This window comes from Molothrus ater, chromosome 1 (assembly GCF_012460135.2).
Source record: "Molothrus ater isolate BHLD 08-10-18 breed brown headed cowbird chromosome 1, BPBGC_Mater_1.1, whole genome shotgun sequence".
In the NCBI taxonomy this organism is placed as follows: domain Eukaryota; kingdom Metazoa; phylum Chordata; class Aves; order Passeriformes; family Icteridae; genus Molothrus; species Molothrus ater.
This window is the reverse complement of record NC_050478.2, coordinates 79,042,517-79,065,623: the sequence shown is the minus strand read 5'-3', so window position 1 is coordinate 79,065,623 and position 23,107 is coordinate 79,042,517. Positions and strand designations below refer to the sequence as shown.

At 39.0% G+C, this 23,107-nt stretch overlaps 1 protein-coding gene across 1 annotated transcript in view; it reads left to right on the top strand.

Moving 5' to 3' along the window:
• Positions 1 to 23,107, top strand: part of TRIO (trio Rho guanine nucleotide exchange factor) — a 244,215-nt gene that overhangs the window by 213,785 nt on the left and 7,323 nt on the right. Inside the window, 16 exon segments of the mRNA XM_036378951.2 lie at positions 3,161 to 3,256; positions 5,360 to 5,508; positions 6,209 to 6,275; positions 7,672 to 7,775; positions 8,397 to 8,466; positions 9,938 to 10,027; positions 10,655 to 10,747; positions 11,336 to 11,386; positions 11,604 to 11,681; positions 12,633 to 12,824; positions 13,738 to 13,915; positions 14,745 to 15,520; positions 19,705 to 19,952; positions 20,758 to 20,896; positions 21,249 to 21,276; positions 22,102 to 22,264. Of these exon segments, the coding sequence (XP_036234844.1) occupies positions 3,161 to 3,256; positions 5,360 to 5,508; positions 6,209 to 6,275; positions 7,672 to 7,775; positions 8,397 to 8,466; positions 9,938 to 10,027; positions 10,655 to 10,747; positions 11,336 to 11,386; positions 11,604 to 11,681; positions 12,633 to 12,824; positions 13,738 to 13,915; positions 14,745 to 15,520; positions 19,705 to 19,952; positions 20,758 to 20,896; positions 21,249 to 21,276; positions 22,102 to 22,264 (2,522 nt within the window).

Below are 23,107 nucleotides of genomic sequence, written 5' to 3'. Positions count from 1 at the left end.
AATTAACTTGGTTATAGATTTCTTCACAAAGCAGGAACACTGACATGAAGGGATATGCTTGTAAGCTACTGTCTGCTTACTTGTGTATTTCTGGTGCAAAGTGAGACCCGTACTACAGTAGAGAAAGACTCCTTAAGTACCGTCCCATCTCCAGTTTTATTTTAACTGCTGCTGTAGTGGTTTAAACACAGCCAGCCACCAAGTACCACCCAGCTGCTTGCATACTCCCCTGCCAGTGGGATCAGGGAGAGAATGGGTCAAGTAAAAGACAGAAAACATGTGGATTGAGGTTAAGCAAAAGCCATGCACACAAGCAAAGCAAAACAAGGAATTAATTTACTGCTTCCCATGGTCAGGCAGGTGTTCAGCTATCCACAGGGGAGCAGGCCCCCATCAGGTGTAACAGTGACTTGGGAAGTCAAATGCCATCACTCCAAATGTCTCCTCCTTCCTTCCACTTTGTACACTGAGCATGATGTCACATAGTCTGGAATATCCCTTTGCTCAATTTGGGTCTCCTGTCCTGGTGAGACCCCTTGGTGTCTCCTCCCAAGCAGCCCCAGCTTCCTCACCAGCAGGGCAGTACAAAAAAACAGAAGAGGACTTGGCTCTCTGTGAGCCCTGCTCAGCAATAACAAAAACATCTCCACTTATCAACACTTTTTTAGCACAAATCCAAAATGCTGCCCCATACCAGCCACTGTTAAGAAAATTAGGTCTACCCCAGCCAAAACCAGCACAACTTGTTAAAAGGTTAACATGCAGCCACATCAGTAAGTGCATGTTGGGACAGTTTTTAAAGAAGGTGAAACTACATTTAGAGAAGACTTCAGAGAAGTTAAAACTTGATAAAGTTAAAATTATACCATAATTATTAATATAAAATTATACAAAAAAGTATTAACATATTTTTTCAAAGCATGTAAATAGGGATTCTTCTGCAATGTGTTGTTATTATGCAATATTTATCCTTCATGGTGGGAGGCAAAAGGTCCCCTCATGGGGCATCCTGGGAGGTTGCGTGCCTCTCTGAAGTGCACACACCACCAACTTCTAGCACCTAAAGTAAATGCTTTGTTGGAACACAGAAGTGAGAAGCCAGAGCAAAGTTTTACCCAGGAGAAGGTAGTTGGCTCTCTTGATAGAGTTACTGATTAATAAAAGGCTTGCAAACAAGTTCCCAGTTGTCTGTCTTCTGGGTGGAGTCCTTCTTCACATTCCTGCCATGCTGGGTGGTTTCTTGGGCTGCTCAGCTACTCCGGATCTCAAGGAATGTCTCCTGCTTTCTGTGACCTCAGAGACTTGGCGTTCCTCTCTGCCTCCCTGCCAGCATTTCTTCCTCTCCAGAGCTCCTGCTCAGTGCTGAAAACTCCCTGTTTGCTGGGGTTTCTCCTTCCCTTCCCAGCCTGCTGTGGGCTCCTAGCAGCATCTCATACCTGCATGAGCTCAGTTGCTCCCTCCAGCTTTTCCTTCTTTTCTGGGCAAGGGATGTGTTCTGTTCCCAGAGTACATCATCAGGAAAGTCACCAAGTAGTTGTATCTATGCAGCTCCTTCTTTTTCAGATTATATGTGATATAACCACAGGCACTGGAAATCACAGTTCTGAAGTTTTACTTCACATCCCACATACCCCAACAGAGCAATAAAAGAGACCATAACCAGAAACTGATTTCAACACTGACAGTTGTTTTATGAGACTAAGCTGAGCTCTACACCCAAAGTGGAAACCCACATGCAGGCACAGTTGTGGAAAACCTGGTCAACAGTCAGATGTCAGGAGCATGTAAATTGCCTAAAAGACAGGCCAGCTTGTGGGATTGCTCAGTTTTTGGTGTGCATGCAAACATCATGTGTTAGGCCATGCTGGTTTGTCTAACAGCACTAAATAACACAACCATTTTCTCCCCTAAGAGCTCATCTGCACACTATATCCATTCTTTCATTCAGCAGAATCATTGCGCACGTCATGGATTTGCAATTGGTGGCAGTTTAAAAGTTGTTTGCATTTAATTTTTGGATAAGCAGTATTAAAAGTTTCAAGATCAGCTGTGTTAATATGAAACTAATTATTTTCGCTTTTTGTTTTCTCTTTTTGTAAATTCTGATGCAGCATTATGTTGACTTGTGTTCTGTCTCTGCTTTGGCTCAGTTCCCGTATCTTTCCGTTTAAAGTTATCTGTATTTCCTTTGCTTACCCAGCCCCTGTTTTCCTTTCCAAATAAGGCAAATACAAGGCAAACTACCTAAAATCTGTGGTTTTTTCTTTTTTTTTTTGTGTTTACTTATGGGGAGTCTTGCTACACCCATGCTTGATTTGAACAGAACCTCTTGTCTTGAGTCATTATTTGTGCCGTTTCTTTGTCTGGTTTGTTGGAAACGTTTGCAGGACAGCTTGCCCTGTGCTGCATGATGCTCACTGTGCTGTTCGTAATATGAAGTACAGTTCATATTACACCCTGTTTCCACTTTCCAGTTACTAAATGATAAATGTAATATGCAAACAACTCTGTTTGCAAATTACTGAGGCTGAATTTAATGGCCTTCCCCCAGAATCCTTTACTGTGAACACCTTTTACCTTCAGTTGTATCTATAAACTGGCATTTTATAGCTTATGAGGCCAGAGATCTTCTGTGCTCTACACATACCATTGGGAAAAATGGATGGCACAAGGAATGGTGAGCTCAATTTCCCATCTGAATCTGGGCAATATACTCCAGCTCTTTTAGAAAAGTAAATGCCCCTGAGTTATTGGTGTATATTTTCTTAATATAATAATGCTTACTCCTTTATCTCAAGTCTTCTTGATTTCTCTTAGTGTTCTTCAGTTGTTGCTTTGTTTAAGCAGCAACAAAATAGGTTAACAAACTGTTGTCCATTGGGTCAGCTCAGGCAATTTTCATAGGTATTTGCCAGGAATTATCAGCAATTCTATTGCCTGTAGGAACAGGAATTTTTATCCCAGCATTTAACTTCTGTGGGGTTTACTTGAAACTTACAACTCCAGCTGCTCAGGTTGGAAGGGAGGATCTTAGTGTTGTATGACACTGACAGTACATATCAGGTACCTTTGTCTGACAGAGAAGTGAAGGAAGTCTCTTGATCACTGAGCATGAACCAGGCTAACTCTGGGATTCTTCTTCCTTTGTGTCCTTGCACAGACATCTTCTCGATTGCTGGTGCGGCCAACAAGCTCCGAGACGCCCAGTGCTGCAGAACTCGTCAGTGCCATTGAAGAGCTCGTCAAAAGTAAAATGGTGAGACTGACCAGCAGGTGCACAGGTCTAAAGAACTTGTGTCTTCAAGTCTCAGCTTGCTATTCAAAGAAAATCTGCATGTTTTACATTGACTTAAAAAATTTGCTGTCTGTTTCAGAAGTCACTTTGTGCACACTCAAGAAGTCATTTTGTACACACTCTCTTTTGTAAAAAAACATTTCCTGAATAGGTAAATGGCAATGTAGAGGAGCAAAAGGTAATAAATAAGAGGAAGAGAGGAAATGGTGCAAAATCTACTAAGTACGTCCTGTTTGTCAGGAAAATGTCCTATTAGTAGAATGAATGCAAAGACCCAAGGTCTTAAATTAAAAGACCTTTATGAGAAGAACCCCTGAAACTAAATTTATTGCAAATTTTATGAAGTTAGCAGTAAAGCAGGTAACTTTAATAGCAGAAATATTTATGTTACCTGGTTGTTCTTTCGGCAATATACTAATGAAGAAATAAGTAAGAGAGTGAAGGGATCATTTTGCATGTCAGTGCCTCCATCCTTGCTAACAAATTAAGTAGGAGGAATTTGTGTCAGCTTTTTTTAGTTTTCTATGTTTTAATTTTTCCATGTTTCTCAAGATTATCATTGACATGTTTTAAAGTTTTCATGTTTCTGAAGATTCTCATTATATGCATAATTCCAGGAAGGTCCTTTATAATCAAAATCCAGCTTGACCCAGTCTGGAAAAAACTTCCCTGGCTAGCCCTATTTGAGATTGGACTATATAGTCTCAAGAGGTCCCTCAACAATTCTGAATTTCCTCAAAACATTTGAATACAGCTTTTGCAGCATAGCCCCTCTTGGGCTCAATAGGAATTGCCTTTGTGAAAACTGTAAAGAATTGCAGCATGGCAGCCCCATGTTATCAGAGACTGATATTTTCCAGGTTCATTCTAAATTGAAGCAGCTTTAACTTTCAGACCTAGAAATCTTATTTTCTGTTCTCTCATTCAGAGAAAATTACATTATTGCATAAAATAATTACTGTACTCTCTTGGGTATTAACTTTGCTTTTTACTTCTCTTACACCAGGAGAACGAATACAAAGTAATCTATGGGAAAATTCAACAGTCTTTTGTAAATGGGAAGTTAGGTAGTCCATACAATGCCATGTGTCTTTCAGGCTGCCTAGCAATGGTTATAACTTAATGATCCATGCATAAAGTCCTTGCGGGAGTTGTTCTCATTGCACAGTTTTAGCCAAGGTTCAGCTTCCCCTGGGTTTTGGGTTAGTCGTATCATTATTGATTTTTACTTTTTGTGAGGAAAGAAAATAGATTATAGCTGCACCCCACCCTGGTGAAGTAAATGTGCCTGCAGTAAGGCTCTGTCACATGCAAGGAAAATGTGATACATAGCTGTAGCCTGATCCAAGATGAAGGGCTTGAATTAAAGAAATCCAATGAATTCTTCATAGAAGATGTTCATATTATTTCCTCCTATGGCTTTTTCATCTTTTATACAAACAGAAGCCTGTGGAGTCCATGCAAGGAGATAGTGTATCTAGAAAAGGATGCAGGGACTTTTTTCCTAGGATCTGAACAAGCTCATAAACAACACTGACAGCCTAGAAGTCATTATTTTCTTCACTGAGATGCTATTTTGGTTTTTATTAAGATAACCAAAACATCTGACAGAGAACACCACTTCTCTTGAGTTAAAATTGTAACATCATAAAAATCTCCTTTAAAGTTGTCCTATTTATTGTTGAAAGTAACTTGTACATGCCAGAAGTCAAATATGACAAATACAATTTAATCCCTGGCCATGAGGACACATTTGTGCCACTCCCACCATAGAAGTACTTGCATCCTGAGCAAGAGAGTCTGACTTTTAGCCATTGCTGCTCAAACCAGTGCAGCTCCTTTATTTTCCTGTGAAGGGAAGACTGTCATCTCAAATGTGCTTCAAAGGCTCAGTTGTCATGGAATGCCATGTTGTTGCTTGGTTTCCTGGAGGCTTGTGACTTGTTTTCCCAAGATAAATAAAAGTAATTGATCTCCTATAGATTGCTATACAGCAGCTTGTAATGTCTCCTGTGAATAAAGGAGAAATAAATCATTATTGCTGACTCTGGAATACCTTCCCAGGCTCTGGAGGACCGTCCAAGTTCCTTGTTGGTAGATCAAGGTGACAGCAGCAGTCCGTCCTTCAACCCTTCAGATAACTCCCTTCTATCCTCCTCGTCACCCATAGATGAGATGGAGGAAAGGAAATCCAGCTCCTTAAAAAGACGACAGTAAGACCAGTTTTTTACAGTTTTCCTTTTTTTTTTAATTAGTTTTTTTTTTCAATGCTTATTTTGAACTGGTAGCAGAAGCTGTTAGTCTGAAAATGGGTGGACTTGTATTAGATGTCATGCATGTGGTCACATTTCTCTGTGACATTCAATCTGTGATTTTGAATTCTAGTCATACCTGTGTTTGACTTCTGCTGCTTGTCACTTTCATTTATTTGGGAAGATGCTGATCTTTAAATGTCCAAAGGTCTATTAGGCTTGAAAAAAAATGGTCATTCCCCTCATTCTATTCCAATCCATGCTTAATTTCTTTATGCAGTAGTAAACTGTTACCATGGTAGAATAAAAAAATGTCTGATTTCAAATTTCTTAAACTTGTGTGTGGAAATAACCATCCGTATAGCTAAGAGTCTCCAGATCAGAGACATAATAGCATTTTATTTTAAACAATAGTTAAATGTTTAATTTTAATGTCATGTTTAAGAAAACATCTGACTTTAGATAAACAGAAGCCAGCCTTGTCCAGTTTCAAAGTCAAAGCAGTATCTTAGTAAGAACCAATGTACATTAATTCTTCCCTTTCAGTTCTGTCTATCAAACATATGTGACTGCAAATGTTGTAAAAGTTGTATGCCATTAATCCTCTTGAAAAATTAGTTTCATTTTTTAATATTTGTTCACCTTTTTCCTTCCACTGTAGCTATGTCTTACAGGAATTAGTGGAGACAGAGAGAGATTATGTGCGAGATCTGGGCTATGTAGTTGAGGTATGATGTTTTTAATTCTCTTGATTTCTTCTTTTTTTTAAATGTCTTACTAACCAGCTATGCAGCTTGAACCTCACTATGTTTTTCAAAAAGATACACAGGAAGAGACTAAAACTGTGAAAGCTTGCATTCTGAGTTTTCCGTCCTGTAAGCTTTTAATGTATAAAAATGCTACATCACATTTTACTCCTTTTTCCTGTTACTGTGTTCACCTTGTTCTTTTGAGGAGTGTAGTTCTTTGTCTTATTTTTTTTTTCCAATTCCTACCGCTGGCCTAATGTTATCCTAGTAGATAGTAGGTTTATTTAGCACATCTAAATTATAAAAAAAGAAAAAATTGTACCTCAGCATACAGAGCAGCTATCCAAGATTTGAAAGTCCTCCTTCCTCTCCTACTGCTAGGATTCTCTTAGACTTCCTAGCTTTCCCTGCTGTAAAATGACATAACATCACATATCTCCCCTCACTTTGCAGCTACCAACAAAAAACATTTGGAAGAGTAGGAAGAATGAGCATGACAGTAAATTTTAGCCTAATAAAGTTTAATTCTTAAACTCTGTTTTGGAGGCAGGGAGGGACAGAAAGATCAGCATTGTGATAGTGTTTTTACAGTATTTAAATGGTGCATTAGGAGTTCGAATAGATGTGGTTTTGTAAATAATAACATAATTTCTTATGAAAATGCTGGACATCAAAACATACACTTGGTAAACCAAAACCAGGCCTGGCTATTTAGGAATAGAACTACCTGGGGGGGAAAAAGAAGGAATAGTATTACATGAACATTGCAAAATGTAAAACACTCCCAGTCTAACTATATGGTAGAATTGCTCAGTGAGACAGCTGTGTAGACATCAAAACTAAGACAGGACTATGGGAAAATGTAAGAGGAACTTTACTGCAGCGAGAATTCTAGCTAAAGGAATTGATTTTTATTTTTTTTGTCTTTGGTTTGCTCATACTGCAAGCATTAGTCCATGGAGTGCAGTCCCATGGGCAGTTTCCTCCTCAGTGCACTTTGGTGTGGGGTTAGTGTAAGTGAAATAAGAGACACAGAGCAAATCAGCACAGAAGGCACTTCAGTGGCTCTGACATTTCAGGCAGTAAGGAGAAGGGCTGTGGAAGTTTCCTTTGTGCTCCGAGCCTGTTCACGCAGGCTAAATTAGACAGAGTGAATTAATTTTTCTAGCACTGTTGTGTAGACAGCCTCACCTCAATTTGTGATACTTTGTGTCTGTGCTTTATGTTATGCTGTGTTATAGAACAGTTTTCTGGTTTGGCTTTGTGTCCCAAGCAGTTGTTGCCATTGGACATCTTCTGGGAAAAGGGGGATTAGAAGACAATTCGTTTTTTTAAAGTAAGAATGTTTACAGTGGATTCACTTGGACTGTTGCAGGGTTATATGGCACTTATGAAGGAAGATGGTGTACCTGATGATATGAAAGGCAAAGACAAGATTGTATTTGGAAACATTCACCAGATTTATGACTGGCACAGAGAGTACGTATTGTACCTAAAAAGTATTAGATTGACTTTAGGAATTATTTCCTCAGATATTCAGATACAAGGTAAATGAAATTGGTTTTGTGCTTTGAGTTGTAGGAAATGTATCTTCAGCTTACAGATGTTATTGTGAAGATTCGCTTTAAAGAAGGATGCATGTGTATATATAGATTTAGATATATATATATATAAAAATATATATATAGCAAACACTTCAACTGAGGATCTCTTATATTGACATAACTTTGTACATTGCTTTCTCTCTAACAATACAGTCTTAAGAATTTGTTGGGGTGGTTAGCAAGTCAGTATTAGCATCTCAAGCATTCAGTTTAGGAAGGGGAAAGCTTTCAATCAATATATATGAAATTTAATAACTTTAATAGTGAATGCCAGATGTTTTTTTCATCTTGGCATGGATTCAGCATGTCCTTTTAAAAAGCTTTGTTGAAATATTACACTGTTACCATTGTCAGTTTGGACATACCTTAATATCCAATGCTGCTGACAGGGGACACAAAAGTGTCTTGCCTTGCAGTAAGACCACTTTGCCTTGCAATTACCTGTTGCTATAATGTGTGATGTCAGAAAAAAAGTATTTATTCTGTTTATTTTCAGCTTCTTTTTAGGAGAGTTGGAGAAGTGCCTTGAAGATCCAGAAAAGCTGGGATCCCTGTTTGTTAAACATGTAAGTACAAGCGTCTTTTTTGGCAAACTCTATCGCGGCTGCTGGCCAACATGATTGACTGTTAAGTACAACACAGTTAAGAAAGTGCTATACAATGTTCTTCACCTGTAAGAGGTGGAGAGGTAGCTTTTAAGAGCTTATAAATAGAAGAAGTAAATGTTGTAGTCTTTGTCCCCAGTACCTTCTTACAGAGAGGGAATGTGAATGTGGGCCCCATTTCTCTATTCAGTTACACTTTGGTGCAAGGGAAGCCTTCTAATCCCAGATATTCATGCAATAGCATGGAATATAGGAAATAAAAATAGGAAAGAGGCTCATTCTTCTTCAGTTTGAGTGTGTTCTAGTTCTGTATTCTTTCCCCTTATGGGAATTTGTTGCTGGCAAAGTGGGAAACCTGTAGGAAGTAGCTCTCCCTGTTTCTGATTGCTACTTTACTTTCTCCTGGTATTATTTGTAATTGAATTGTCTTTGAAAGGCACCTTTACCACTCCAGATGGAAAGGCAAGCTGTGATGCTATTACAGCATCCTCTAGCAAAACCCTATCGGCTAGAGCACAATGATTCAGTTCCTGTTCTTAATCTGTGTCCTGTGTCCTTTCCAATCTCCCTCTTATTTTTTCATTTCTTTCTTACTCTTTATCTTCACTGGTCAGTACTCTGTAAGTCTCTGGGAAGCAAAGCCTCTAACCCCAAACAAATCCTAGCAAAGTGATAGGAAAGATTTTGGAGGAGGTATGTCTGTATTTCTTAACCTGCAATGTCAATAATCAAGAATAAATCTTAAAGGCAGAAGTTATTTCCTCTCTCTTTTTCTGTTGCTTTGGTGTTAAAAGCGCATTCACAAGATAAAGGATCAGAGATAAAAATATGCTAGTGCCTCCATTTCCAGGCTTCATCACCTACGTCCCCATCCAAGCTCCAGTAGGACAGCCAATATTAAATAAAAGACATGAAAGTTTTCTCCTAACTGTTTTATACATGTAAACAGGAGAAGGTAATTATTCTAATAAATTTCAATAATAATCACATTATTAAAATAGAATAAAAAGTACTATCTTTCAAAGGCTCCATTACAGAATCACAGAATGGGTAAGGTTGGAATGGATCACTGTGGGGTCATCTTGTCAAACCTTCCATGGCTCTTGGTGAAAGAAAAATAGAACCATTTTCATGCTTAACTTTATTGTGGGACCTGCTGAGTTATCATCTCTGAACACCTGTCCTTCAGGAGGATTTATAGCTGTGGGAATTTTTTTCACTTGCATTGCCTTTCTGAAATCATAATAATGTTCCCAAATAAATGTGTTTTCAGGTCTGTAATTTCTGCATATGTAACTGTTTCTTTTCCTTTAAGGAGTCTTTTTAAGTTCATACATATAAACTGCCATACTTCTGAAAATAATACTCCATTTTAATCTTTCATGTGTTTTTCTTGATAATGATGTATCATTTTGTGTCTTTGTTCCTCTAGGAGAGAAGGTTGCACATGTACATAGTTTACTGCCAAAACAAACCAAAGTCTGAGCACATTGTCTCGGAATACATTGATACGTTTTTTGAGGTAAGTTCATGAGAGGCGATATGTGAGGTGAAGGATTATCAAATCTGTTAATCAAACCAGAAAAAAACCAAAAAACAAATGCAGCAGATATTGTTGTTAATGTTTGAAATGGCAATTTCTTGCCATTTCTGTTCTGATTTCTCAAATCTGATAAAGACTCCTAGAGATGTAAACTAAAGGTTAGGTCTAAGATATTAATTAATCAGTAGAGTCTTATCCTTAGTAGCCTTAGCCCAGGCAGTTACCAGTGCATTTTATATAGCAATAAATAGCAATTCTGGATAAGCAGAAATCACTGTTGCAAATAGGCTGTATGTGACTGAAAAATTATATTTCACTCTGAAGCCTTGTCAAGAAAGTGGTGAAAGATGCTTGCAGAAGGGAATACCTTGGGAGCAACAGTGATTAGGGGAAGGACTCCAGCTTTTGCTAACTAAAGATTATATTTGTTTTACTTTTGCCAATTTCTGATGTGATAACAATTAATACTGATATATCCTTGTTTTTATATATATATATATATATATGTATTTATCTCCATATACTGATACATATACTGTTTCTAACTCAACAAAACAAGGGTCTTTCTAACTGAACAAACAAAAATGTTTGTTTTACAACTCTCAGGATCTAAAGCAACGCCTGGGCCACAGACTTCAGCTCACAGATTTGCTAATAAAACCTGTGCAGAGAATTATGAAATACCAGCTGTTACTAAAGGTAAAGGGATGTTGAGATGAATGAGTTGTGTTAATAGATATGTTATAGATGTGTTAACAGATAGGTTTTCTTTTTTAAGAAAATTTTTAATGCTGATGTTTTCCCACCCCTTTCCCTAACAGAACCCAGATTTGTAAGCAATGCCCTTATGATTCTTTTCTGAGCACATTCAGATACAAAAATTACAGTAGATGGCTTGGGCAGAAATTTGTTTTTAATTTGAACAGTTAAAGACAAAATGTTTAGGCCATGGAGATGTTTAAAATTTGTACCAGTGTCATAGGAATGGGAGACGGAGCTCTCAACTGTTTCCAGATGTAAACATGATAGAAGTTGTTGGGACTCATCACAGCTTTTCCAACTACACCTGCAATCATTTTAATATCACATAGGTGTTTACTGAAGAGCAACCCCGTGTAGCACGGCGGTCAATGCCTTAGCATATATTTTTGTATGAGTTAAATCCAAATGGTTGTCTTCTGCAGTCTGTCATATTCTGATAGAGACTATCAAATTCAGATTTTCTAAGATTTCTTGTTGATGATTAATGAGAAAAGAAATATTACTTGATATTTTTTTATTTTTCAGGACTTCCTCAAGTATTCTAAAAAAGCTAATCTTGACACAACAGAACTAGAGGTACTTGAGACATTTTCTCTTAGTGATATGAATTCTTTTAACTCAGAACTTTTGTTTGGGCAGAGTCACTTTCCTTTTCTGATTTTCCTGAGAAAGCAATTATAAGTGTTTACTTCTTGCATTTCTGTTCTAAAGCAACCATATAAAATTAAACAAAATTTTATGCTGCTAACTCATTTGGAAAATAAAGCTTTGACTTTTTTTTTGTTTTGAACAGAAAGCTGTAGAGGTCATGTGTATAGTACCAAAACGGTGTAATGACATGATGAATGTTGGCCGCCTGCAAGGATTTGATGTAAGTTGACTGGAGTTTTGCTTAGAGATTTTGTCAGGTTCTCTAGAAATTAATCATTAATACTGTGGGGAGAAATGTGTGCAGTGCTTCTTCACTATCTGGTTAGCTGGTGCAAAAAGCAGTAAGTGAAAAATCGAGTCTTAGCCCTGCCAAGGACTTTTTTCCTGGGAAACATTACCTGCTGTATCAGTCTCACAAGTTAAAGCCCTTGTGCAAAATCAAAAAAAGGGCCAGTCTTACTACAGTTCCATTATTGGCTAAAGGCTTGCAAAACAGTGAAATAATCAGTGATCAGCAGGTGAGCAGACCTGACTTCAGTAGTGTAGACAAAGGAGGAGTCACTAATGTCCATCATGTACTTGAGGCAACTCTAGCCCTCCTTGTTTTGCTAAGTCTAGAAGAGATGGAAATTGGCTACTGAAGCAAGATGCATCAGGCAGGCCACAGTCACATGTTTTACTTGCAAAGCTCTTTATATTGCGTGATGCAGACATGAACTTGAGATCTGCCCCTACTCAGCACCCTGGAAGATTATATGAGTAACTGCTGGAGTTATTCAGAATAGAGAAACTAAAGCCTTAGTGTTCCAAACCTCAAAATGAAGGATGAATTGAAAAGGGTGGAGTGGATTTTTGGAGTTTGGTCTGGGTTTTTTTTTGTTTTGTCTGGTTTGGGATTGGTTGGTTGGTTGGTTTTGGGTTTTTTGGGGTTTTTTTGGTTTTTTTTTTTTTTGTGTGTGTGGTTCTTTTTCTTTTTGACGTTTGGTATTTTTGAGAAAGAGCACAAGAATATCTTGTGTATAGGAGGAGAAATGAATATAGAGTGGTCAATAACAGTTGGAAGGTGGGAAATACACAAAGCTATTTGTCATGAACTTGTGCTCAAAAAGGTTGAGTGGGGAAAGAAACAAAGAGCTTCACTAAATGTGTTTTTTCTTGCCTCTGTGTGTAGGGTAAAATTGTAGCCCAGGGTAAGCTCCTGCTCCAGGACACATTCTTGGTTACAGACCAGGATGCAGGACTTCTGCCACGCTGCAAGGAAAGACGGGTCTTCCTGTTTGAGCAGATTGTCATTTTCAGTGAGCTGCTAGATAAAAAGAAAGGTTTCTCCATGCCCGGATTCTTGTTTAAAAACAGTATCAAGGTAACTGTTGTGTGTGAGTCTTTTGTGTCCCCTGCACAAACTCTGCTAAGGTAACAGTTTCTCATTCTGTGGGCAGTCAAGAGTGACAGCTAGGTGTGCAACCCTAGAGCACAATGAGGTGCCAGTCATTTCCTGAAATTACTTCCTACTGAATTTGTTCTCACTCCAATGTTAGGTGGAGATCTTTGGATCCCAGTACTCTGATGCCTCCTGTGTGAAGCCTATCAAAGCAGGTCTTCTGGCACAAAGTGCTGGACAAGTATTCACGAAGTTTAGTTTTCAGCTCTGTGCTGTGTGTATACCACATTGCAAAGTCATTGCAAGTAGAGATAATAACTCTTTTTGTATCCTTTCCAATACCCAAATATGTAGATAACATTTGTAAGTAGTGCGACCTTCTTAGATATTCCTCAAACAAAGTAAGTGTTTCCCCACTTCAAGATTTTCCTGAACAAACCTGATCATATTAGAACTCAGCAGCCCTCATGAAGTGTTTTGGGTGGACCCTGCTTCCCCTAATTTGCCTTGGTGCTCTGCCTGCCACCTGAACCTGTTCATAGCTCTGGCTGAACAGCCAGGTACAAGGCATTGCTCTATCTGCAGCTGAAGCCTTTAGCAGGGGCTGGTGGTAGAGAGAGCTCCATAGCAGGCTCAGCATTTTAACTAATCTGAAAGGAAAGTGAGGGGTGGAGAACATTGGGCCATGCTGACCTGCTGGAGATTGTTCAGGCACAGCGTGTCAGTAAGCTGTACACTAATTCTTAGTTTACTGGAATTAAGTAACTTCATTTCATGCTATTATTTTACTACAGGAATGAGTGGTTATCATTTAAAGATCTGACTCTACACTCCTGAGAAAGAGATTTTAAAGGTATGTTTCCCATAATATACATGTTATTTTCTTTTCATGAAGGTGAGTTGCCTTTCTCTGGAGGAAAATGTGGACAGCGATCCATGTAAATTTGCACTAACATCAAGAACGGGCGATGTCACGGAGACCTTTATTTTGCATTCTGCCAGTCCAGGAGTCCGCCAGTTATGGATCCATGAAATTAACCAAATTTTGGAAAACCAGCGCAACTTTTTAAATGGTAAATTATTTTCTTTTACTGAAAGTTCATAATTGGATGACTTTTCGCTCATCTCTTTTTTCTTGGCTTTGAAATGTTTTGCAAGTTGCCTTTTTCCTGAGCTAATACAGAACAGTTGGGGGATATGTGCCTCATTTCTGCTTCAGAACAGATGCTTGCATTTATTATAAGAGTGGTAGTCTGAATTTACATGGTGTTCTCTTGGTGAAATTTTCCAAATGTTTTGTAGGAGTGAATCAAGATAGGTGCCATCCGTTGAGAGCTTGTGTACCCCTTTTAAGCAACTGCAAGCCTTTAAAGGCTAAACCCAAGTAGAATTTTAGGCATCTATCCAGAATATGTTTTGCTTCTATTATTTTGGTGGCCATTGTTGTTGCATCTTAGTGTGGCAGCAACATTCAGATTCTGCAGGAGAAAAGTAGAAGGTGGTATTGTCCTCTGTGACACTAAAAGGTTTTTGCTCTATTTTTATATCTATTGGTTGTTGTTCCAACCTAGATTTTTTTAAACGGTTATAATGAGTAACAACAAGCAGAGGATGTGGAGTGACACCTGTTTTTTTCCAACTTGGCTGCTGGCTGACAGTGTGATCCTAGAGGAAGAGATCTTCTTAGTTTTAGATTTTTAATCTTTAGTATAGGTAGATGCAGCAGGTCATGAAGATAGATGCAGAAAAGTGACTTGAGGTCTGTGGCGTCTTTCCACTGCTAAGGAAATTTATTTGAACAGCACTCCCCCTTTTGCCAGTAGACATGTCTGTTTTAAACTGTTCCTGTTCCCTCTCCTGCCCCCTTTCCCCTGACCGCCTCCCCCCTCGCCCCCACTGCAGCCTTGACATCCCCGATCGAGTACCAGAGGAACCACAGCAGTGGCGGAGGCGGCGGCAGCGGCGGGAGCGGCAGCGCTAACAGCGGCGGCCCCAGCAGCTGTACTGGCATCCCCAGCTCCAGCCGTAGCCGGCCATCCCGGATCCCCCAGCCTGTCAGACACCATTCCCCAGTCCTGGTCTCCTCTGCAGCCTCGGCCCAAGCAGAGGCAGACAAGATGTCAGGTATGTCCATTCACAATCACTCCCTGCCACACTACAACACTTCTTTAGAAACTGGCCTGAGCCAGCCAGACAGGCACCCTCCCAGTGCAGAGCCGGATGGTCCTCAGAGAGAAGCTGAACAGATTCCCAAGATGAAAGTTATTGAAAGTCCCAGGAAGACAGCAGGAAACATTTCTGGCTCAGCTGATGGAGCCCAGAAAGACTCACGTGGAATCTCAGAGGACAGTCGAACAAGAAACAGCATAGGATCACTGACGCTTGGGAAGCCAAGGCCAGGAGCCATCTCTCCAATGAACTCTCCTCTGTCCACGACTTTCCCTTCTCCTTTTGGCAAGGAAAGCTTTCCACCCAGCAGCCCCCTGCAGAAGGGCTCCTTTTGGAGCTCCATCCCAGCATCCCCTGCCAGCCGCCCTGGCTCCTTCACTTTCCCTGGGGACAATGACTCCCTCCAGCGGCAGGTCCACCGCCACTCTTCACACAGCAAGGACACAGACCGCATGAGCACATGCTCCTCGACCAGCGAGCAGTCAGTTCACTCCACCCAGAGTAATGGGGTAAGAGCGGAGCACCTCTGTCCTGCGAGCTCTTCTAAAACCTTCCATGCTCCCTTTCTGTGCGTTGCCATCATTCTCCGTACTAACTTCTGGCTCTCCGGTGCTGTTCTGCTCTGAAATAATCAACTGTTCCGGTATCTTCTGCGCACTAAAAAGCCAAGAGTGTCTACCTGTGTGTGTGTATACATGCCAACATGGCTATGCATACAGACACAAAAGCAACTGCTAACATTAGATGCAGTTTCTGCCTCTGCTGAAAATATAGATCACTAGGCTGATACCTACTAACTTGCTGTCCTTGCTTTTTTCGTCTCTAATTTGAAGGCACATAATTAACATGCTGAAGCGTGGCAGCCAGAGCACCTTGGGGTATGCATTGTGCCAGCACTTAAATCTGACTTCAGGATTTTGGCAGATTGCCTTGGGGCTTTTTTCCCTTTCACGCACAAATTTGCCACCATTGTCCTGTTGAGTTTTAACTTCGTGGAGACATCTACGTTCCCTGGCCTGCTTGAGTTTTATTTTTTTCTTAATTTATTTTTTCCCCCTCTCCTTTCAGCCTTAGTTGTTATACATCAATCTCTTTTTAAATCCTGTGTTTGATCAAGGAAGCTTTCTGCAATCCACTCAAAATAGGCCAACAAAACCTAGCGACAATAATCCTACTTCTACTACAACCAAAACGATTACCCGCTCCACTTGTCTTTTCTCCTTTGTAAGAAGAACTGGTTTCGGTTTTCTGGAGACTCAGCCTCTTAGTGTGCACCTGGTTTGTTTGTGTAGAAATCCAGGCTGTCAACAGAATCTACGTTATTCCTAATAACATCCACCAGGAAAGCAACGCAGCCAGCACTGGGGCATGTGCAAATATAAAGCAAAAATGTTGAGGCATTTGCCATGGAGGCGGGTTATGGTGCCTTTCTTTTATAACTCACATATGATTTTTTTCTCACTAAGCATTGTGTTCATGAATGTTTGTTTTTCTACTCTCTCACAAATGGTATGCAATACCAGTTCTGCAAATCACCTAACTTGCTGGACCTTTTTTAAATGCATGTGTTTCTTTATAGAACTGTTTAACACACAAAGCTTTCTTGACTTCTTAGTTCTTACACTTAATTTTACAATAGCTTCAGAAGAAAAAAAATTATGCTTTGCATGTTTTGTAATTTTATCCTGATCTTCCTTCAGCTTTTTATTTGATTTAGCTCTGTCTTGTGTTTATCTTCAGTCTAGCAAAATGTGATGTAATGTAATGCAAAATCTGGGGTAATTTGAGTATTTTGCATTTACTGCATAATAGGTGAATTAAGATGGTGGTACTTGCATAATACTAATTCAGGTTGCTGCATTCAAAAAGGAGAAGGAGAAAGATGGGATGGCACCGAATTTTCAAAACATTTGGATTTCGATACTATCTCAGCAAAGACACCATTGCTTGTTTTTATCTCACTATAAAACGTAATGTTGGAATGCGTGCATTCTGCTTCACAGCTCTATGTTTACAGCTCTGTAACTCTTTTATTTGGTAATTGAGATGAGCCATAAATCCTCATTTATAACCTCATTTCTAGACCAATCATTAGGATTCTACACCACATTGAACAAGCTGGAGAAAATGGGTTGTGAAGGTTTATTTTAATTTAACTATTTTGTATGTATATACCCATGCACATATGGCTATAGTATTTAGTATATAGATTATTTAAGGACAAATTACTTCTAAGAAGAAAAAAGATTAGGTTTTGCTAGTTGAGGAATATGGGAGGAACTTTTTATATTTTGTTTGTAGATCCTCTAATCCCATAGTTGAGGTCAGTGATGACCAGAAGTACTTTCAGTAAGAAAACATTACTATGCAAGAATAACTACTTCCTTGGAAGGCAAAAGGAAAGGCTGTCTCTCTGTGGTGAGAATGAATTCTGGTATAAACACATTCTCAGGAACATTTGTCACTTAGTAGTTACCAGACAGTTGTTTATTTAACAGATTTAACTGTCCCCATTGAACATAAGAAATATTCAGAGTTTATTATGATCCTACAAGACTTAAATGTCAGAAAGAATTGTTATGTTATAGAAAGGTCAGTCTTGCAGTTAGAGAAATTCTGCTGCATCCTAAGAAACAGTATGTTCAGGAATAATGTGTGGGGCAAGGTTTGAGGCTTAGGTTGATACTGCAACTTTCCTTCATTTTTCCCTGAAAGTCTTAACAGGAGGAGTCAACAAAAGCTGCTTTTTTGAATAGAGTTGTTTTTCATCTAGGTCAAAGAGTGTAGCAAGTTGTCATCCTAATTTAAATAATGACTGAAAATGAGACTTAATTTCTTGGGTTCAGCTGTTTTCAGTTTGCCTGAATCATGGAAAGGACTTACTAATACAAAAGGCCATGCAGGCCATCTTCTAAATAGAGAAAAAAATTAGTTCTCCCACTGGAAATACAGCATCTGAAATTAATGTCAATATCCTTTAGTAGAGTTAAAATCCACAGTGAGATCTTTCTCACTTAGGTAGCATATGCTTCATCATTCTAATATGGCAAAAAAGAAGCTTTGAGTCACTGATTTGAATATAACAGTCCAGCTAGAATAAAATGTACAGAGTCACTGGCACTCCAAGCATCAGGGTGTTAAACATGCTATGAAATTAGTAATCTGAGGCTGTTCCACTCCAAATGTCTTGGTTTCTCAGCCAGAGTCCTTAGGGAAGCACAGGCACAGAGGGATGGAGTGACTTATTCAAGGCCTTTAGCAGATTGCAAGAGAACGCAGTGTTCAGGGCTCCCAGTGCACCAGGCTGTTAACTGAACCCCTCTGTATCTCCTCAATATTTGAGAAATATTTGACAGTTTTGAGAAAAAAAAAAAGATGCTGTTTTAATCCTGTGTACCAAGCTTTCCAGTGGCTACTAGCACATGAGTGGCACTAGTGTGGTTCTGCTCTATAAGCAATAGGGGTACCCAGGACATGGGTACTCATTTCCTTCTTCAGCTCAGCTTCTACTGAGCAATAGTGAGCCCTCTCTGGCACTGAGTGACCTGAAACAGTCTGAAGTAAGAACAGAGACAAAAGGCAGACACACACACACACACACACACACACACACATTTCATGCCACATCATTAATAGGCCATTCACCTTGGTTTAAACTTGTTTCAAGAAAGAAATAATTATTGCGGGAGTAGGTTGTAATCTGATAATAGTTTTCACATTTCCATTTATTAAACCTTGTATAAGGAATAGATGCAAATGGACAAAGTAAGTCTTACTTTTAAAAAAATAATAATTTCCAGTAGGTTTGTTGTCAGCAGTAGGCTTTTTGTTCTTCAAGTAATATGATTTTGAATGTACACCTTCTCAGCCATAATTAGCTTTCCACAAATGCTTGCTGGGGAAATGAACAAAATCATGAACAGTAGTTGAAAGTGTATGATAAACAGGTAACAACGCTCAGCTATCTTAGTTACTAATCCATTAGAAGGGATTCTTACAGTTTAGTGGGTCTATTTTGACTGTCAAATTAATAATTTCTTATTTCAGTAATTTACTTCATTCTTTGCATTTAAAAGAATAAATCTGATCATACAGATGCAAGCAGAGATAAATCTTGTGGTTTTTGAGAGATGCTGTCAAAACCCTGTTTTGTTCTTTTGTAGCTTGTCATGTTTTGTGTGCACAAGGGCAGTGTCTGAGATCTGACAGTAGTGCTAGGAAAGACTACATGTATTTTTCATTGTTGGAGTTTCCAGTGATTATGAGCTAATGACTATGATTTGGAAACTGAACTTACAAGATCATGAAAAACTGTCTTACATGCTTGTACTGTAGTTTTGATGCCTGATGAAGATGCAAGGTTCAGTGTCGGAGCCTGAAAGGAAGACAAGTTGAGATTTATGAATAAAGTGACTCCTAGTTAATGGAAATTATATTGAGTAACTGTATTGGGAATAAATTTGTTGAGCAGCACTACAAAAAGATGTTCAAATATCAGACTAATGCACAAAGATAAACAGACACAGGCAGCTGTACAAGAGAAAACATTGCTCATTTCTTTGACTACAGTTTAAACCAATTGGATTAGGTAGGTAATGTAGCAGTCCAAGAACAGCCTGTCTTCTTCATGAGTTTTAAACTTGATTCTCTTTTTTTCCCTCCTGCTCTCTCTGCTTCTGACTGATGCTTGCAGAGTGAAAGTAGCAGCAGTAGCAATATCTCCACCATGCTGGTGACACACGATTACACGGCAGTGAAGGAGGATGAGATAAATGTCTACCAAGGAGAGGTCGTGCAGATTCTAGCCAGCAACCAACAGAACATGTTTTTGGTGTTCAGAGCCGCCACCGATCAGTGCCCCGCAGCCGAGGGCTGGATTCCCGGCTATGTCTTGGGGCATACCAGTGCAATCATCATTGACAACCCTGATGGAACCATCAAGTGAGTGCCTGGGTGTGAGTAGAAGGGGGAGGAAGGAAGAAAACATCCAATTTAGAGAAGACTTTAAACCTTTAAGGCCAAAAATTCATGTGATCATGGAGAAATAAATGAGCAACAAGCAGAACAAGTACTGGAGAGGTCCTTTAGCAACCATCAAAATAAAGCTAGTGAAAAAGATCCCAGAAGCACATATTCTTTATTAAAGTGTTTCAATAGCCTAGTCTTCTGGGAAAAGAATGCCTTATCTAAGAGCAGAAATCATTTATTTTAACTTGTTTATTTGATAGAATGAGTTGCCAGTCTAGACACTTTTGTCTGGGAAAACAGGGAATGTTTGTTCAAATAAAACAAGATTTCAGAGTTCCTAGATATCTGCTTTAAGCCACAAACCTGTTGAAAATTACTGTATGCTAGGAACAACTCTCTCATCTCTGCAATGGAAGAAATTGTATCCAAAATTCAAGTTCAGTTTGAATTTTGTGTAAAGCTTTTGTGGGGCTGCATTTGGTATGGGCTTCATACTGTTAGTCGCTCCGTTGGATTGCCAGTTTGCATTTTCATATAGAAAGTTTACCATTCGAGCAATGATTTCAAGGAATACTGAACTTCAGACTACATTACTAGCTTGTTCACAGTTTTAGCCAAGGTGGCATTCCTTATGGAATACCTAATGTATTTCATTTTACACTTTAATACATAGAAATAACATTTTGACATACTTTTCCAATGGCACGTGAAAGTAGATAGTATAGGTCATAACAGGGAGTTGAAAAGAATTGATCAGAGTTTCGTGTTCTGTGTTCAGGAAGTCAACGTCTTGGCACACAGCACTCCGATTAAGGAAGAAATCTGAGAAAAAAGATAAAGACGGCAAAAGGGAAGGCAAGCTAGAAAATGGTTATCGGAAATCCCGAGAAGGACTTGCCAACAAGGTTTCTGTAAAAGTAAGTCTTCAAAGGTGTCACTTCCAAAAGAAGTTGGGTTGGGATTTCTTTAAAAGTAGCTTCTGTCAGAATTTCACAGGAAGGAATTAAAGGCAGCAGTGGCTTTAGTGGACAGTTTCTGCCAAATCTGGAAACAGAAAATCTGGAAATTAGAACTTTCGAACCTGAAAGCATCATACAAAAAAAAGATACCTGAAAAAGAATAGAGTGGTGCAGAAATTGAGGTATTTAGATGTTTCTTGGATTCTGTAGGTACAGCTAACTTTAATCCATCTCTGTGCTTGGTTTTCTACCATTCTTTAAGTTATTATAAGATTATCAGGACATTAATTCTTTAATTTCTCCTTTCCAGCTTCTCAACCCCAATTACATTTATGATGGTAAGTTGCTTTAATTTTTAAAATTTTCAGTCAATAAATTTGATTAAAACATTATTTACTTGATATGAATTATGTCAGGAATTGTGTGCTTTCTACAAAAATATATATGGGCTCTTTTTAGATAAGGTAAAATGAAATAAGTCATATTTCTTTTTTAAGATGCAGGAAATACTTTTTTGTTCACAAGTTCAAAACAACATAAAACACAAAGACCATATGATGTGTTCTGCATGGAAGTGGGGCCTTGCTGAATTTGCAAAGTAACAAGGCCAGGAGTTGGAGCTGCTTTATTTTCAATCTTGCACCCTAGGGAACCTTCAGGACCTCTCCACTGCAGAAGCAGATCAGGACAAAGATGGTGGCCCACTGGGGTCAGAGCCAAACTGGGCTTTTAGTTTAATAGACAGAAACAAAGTTTTTGAGTTTCACCTGTGGAAAAGGGAAAGCACTACAGTGCTTCAGAGGATGAAGTGTTTTTTGCAAATTTGCCTGGATATAAAGATAGCCTAACTGAGCACATCCTTAAATACTTTTCAGTGTAAACTTTCCTCACTTAGCATAAACTGGGTGTTTGGTTCACCATGGTAGGCTTCAGAGTTATCTGTGGCACAGCAGTAGTGTTGTGTCCAAGTTCACGTAGAGAAAAATTTACTGGCTCTCTAGAGCCCCAGCAAGGGGCCTAACCATGGGTGTGCTCCAAGGGCAGGGGATAAATACACCTTGGGAATCTAAAGTACTGCTTCATCTAATAGAAAACAGTGCAAGGAATAGAAATTAAATGTATTTACTTAAGTTTACCTAATGCCATTACTTCTCTTTTTCCAGTTCCCCCAGAGTTTATAATTCCATTGAGTGAGGTAACATGTGAGACAGGAGAGACCATCGTGCTTAGGTGTAAAGTCTGTGGTCGCCCCAAGGCTTCAGTTACTTGGAAAGGTCCTGATCACAATACACTGAGCAATGACGGTCATCACAGCATTTCCTACAGGTAATTTGTGCCATGGTCAACAGGAACTGCTCAAACTGTGACTTTCTTAATTTGCACCCCTGGTGTGGGACAGCGTTTGGCTTTGAGGCATGAGGATAGGGTTGCTCTCAGACAGAAACGTATCATCACTGAGATTTTCCAGAAATGTTGTGTAACTTCTGCATATGGCTAAGGTAACAAAATGTTATAATCAGTTGATTTTTAAAAACAAAATAAAATTAATCTGCTCTTTCTCATTAGCTATTGCAGAAACCATTGTGGTCTGTCACACTGACCTGGTCATTGAAACAGACCAGTGTGTTGTGACATGCCAGTACTGTGACAGACCCTGCCAGTCCCTTCTTTCCATCAGTGACTTTCAGATCACACTACTGTGTTTTGCAAAGAAGCCTCTGCTTCCTGTTGATGTGACAACATCACACTTGATTGTTGAAGCGTGGATATTAACACTTTTCTCTGGTTTTAGCTTTGCTATGATAGAACATAACAGAATAACTGGTAACTCAAACATCAGGAGAAATTTTTCAGGAGACTTTGTTATTTTGGAATAGGAAGCTGCAGGTTAATTTTTTTTTCTGAAAAAGCATCTTTTACACACAGAAAATGTAGTTTAATGAGTAACTTCAGTGTGAAGAAATGTCACATTTATGAATTATACTCTTAATTCAGAATGAAGGGCTCTTTTGTGAAAACTTAATGACATGTTATACTGTTCTTTACTTCTGGTGCTCCTGCTTTTTCTTTTCATTGGGTTTTTTGTTTCTTTTTAATGGAAAGACAAAGGCAATGTGGCAGCTTTACTACTGCATCCAGGGCTGTTGTGAGATGTGTAAGAGTTAAATT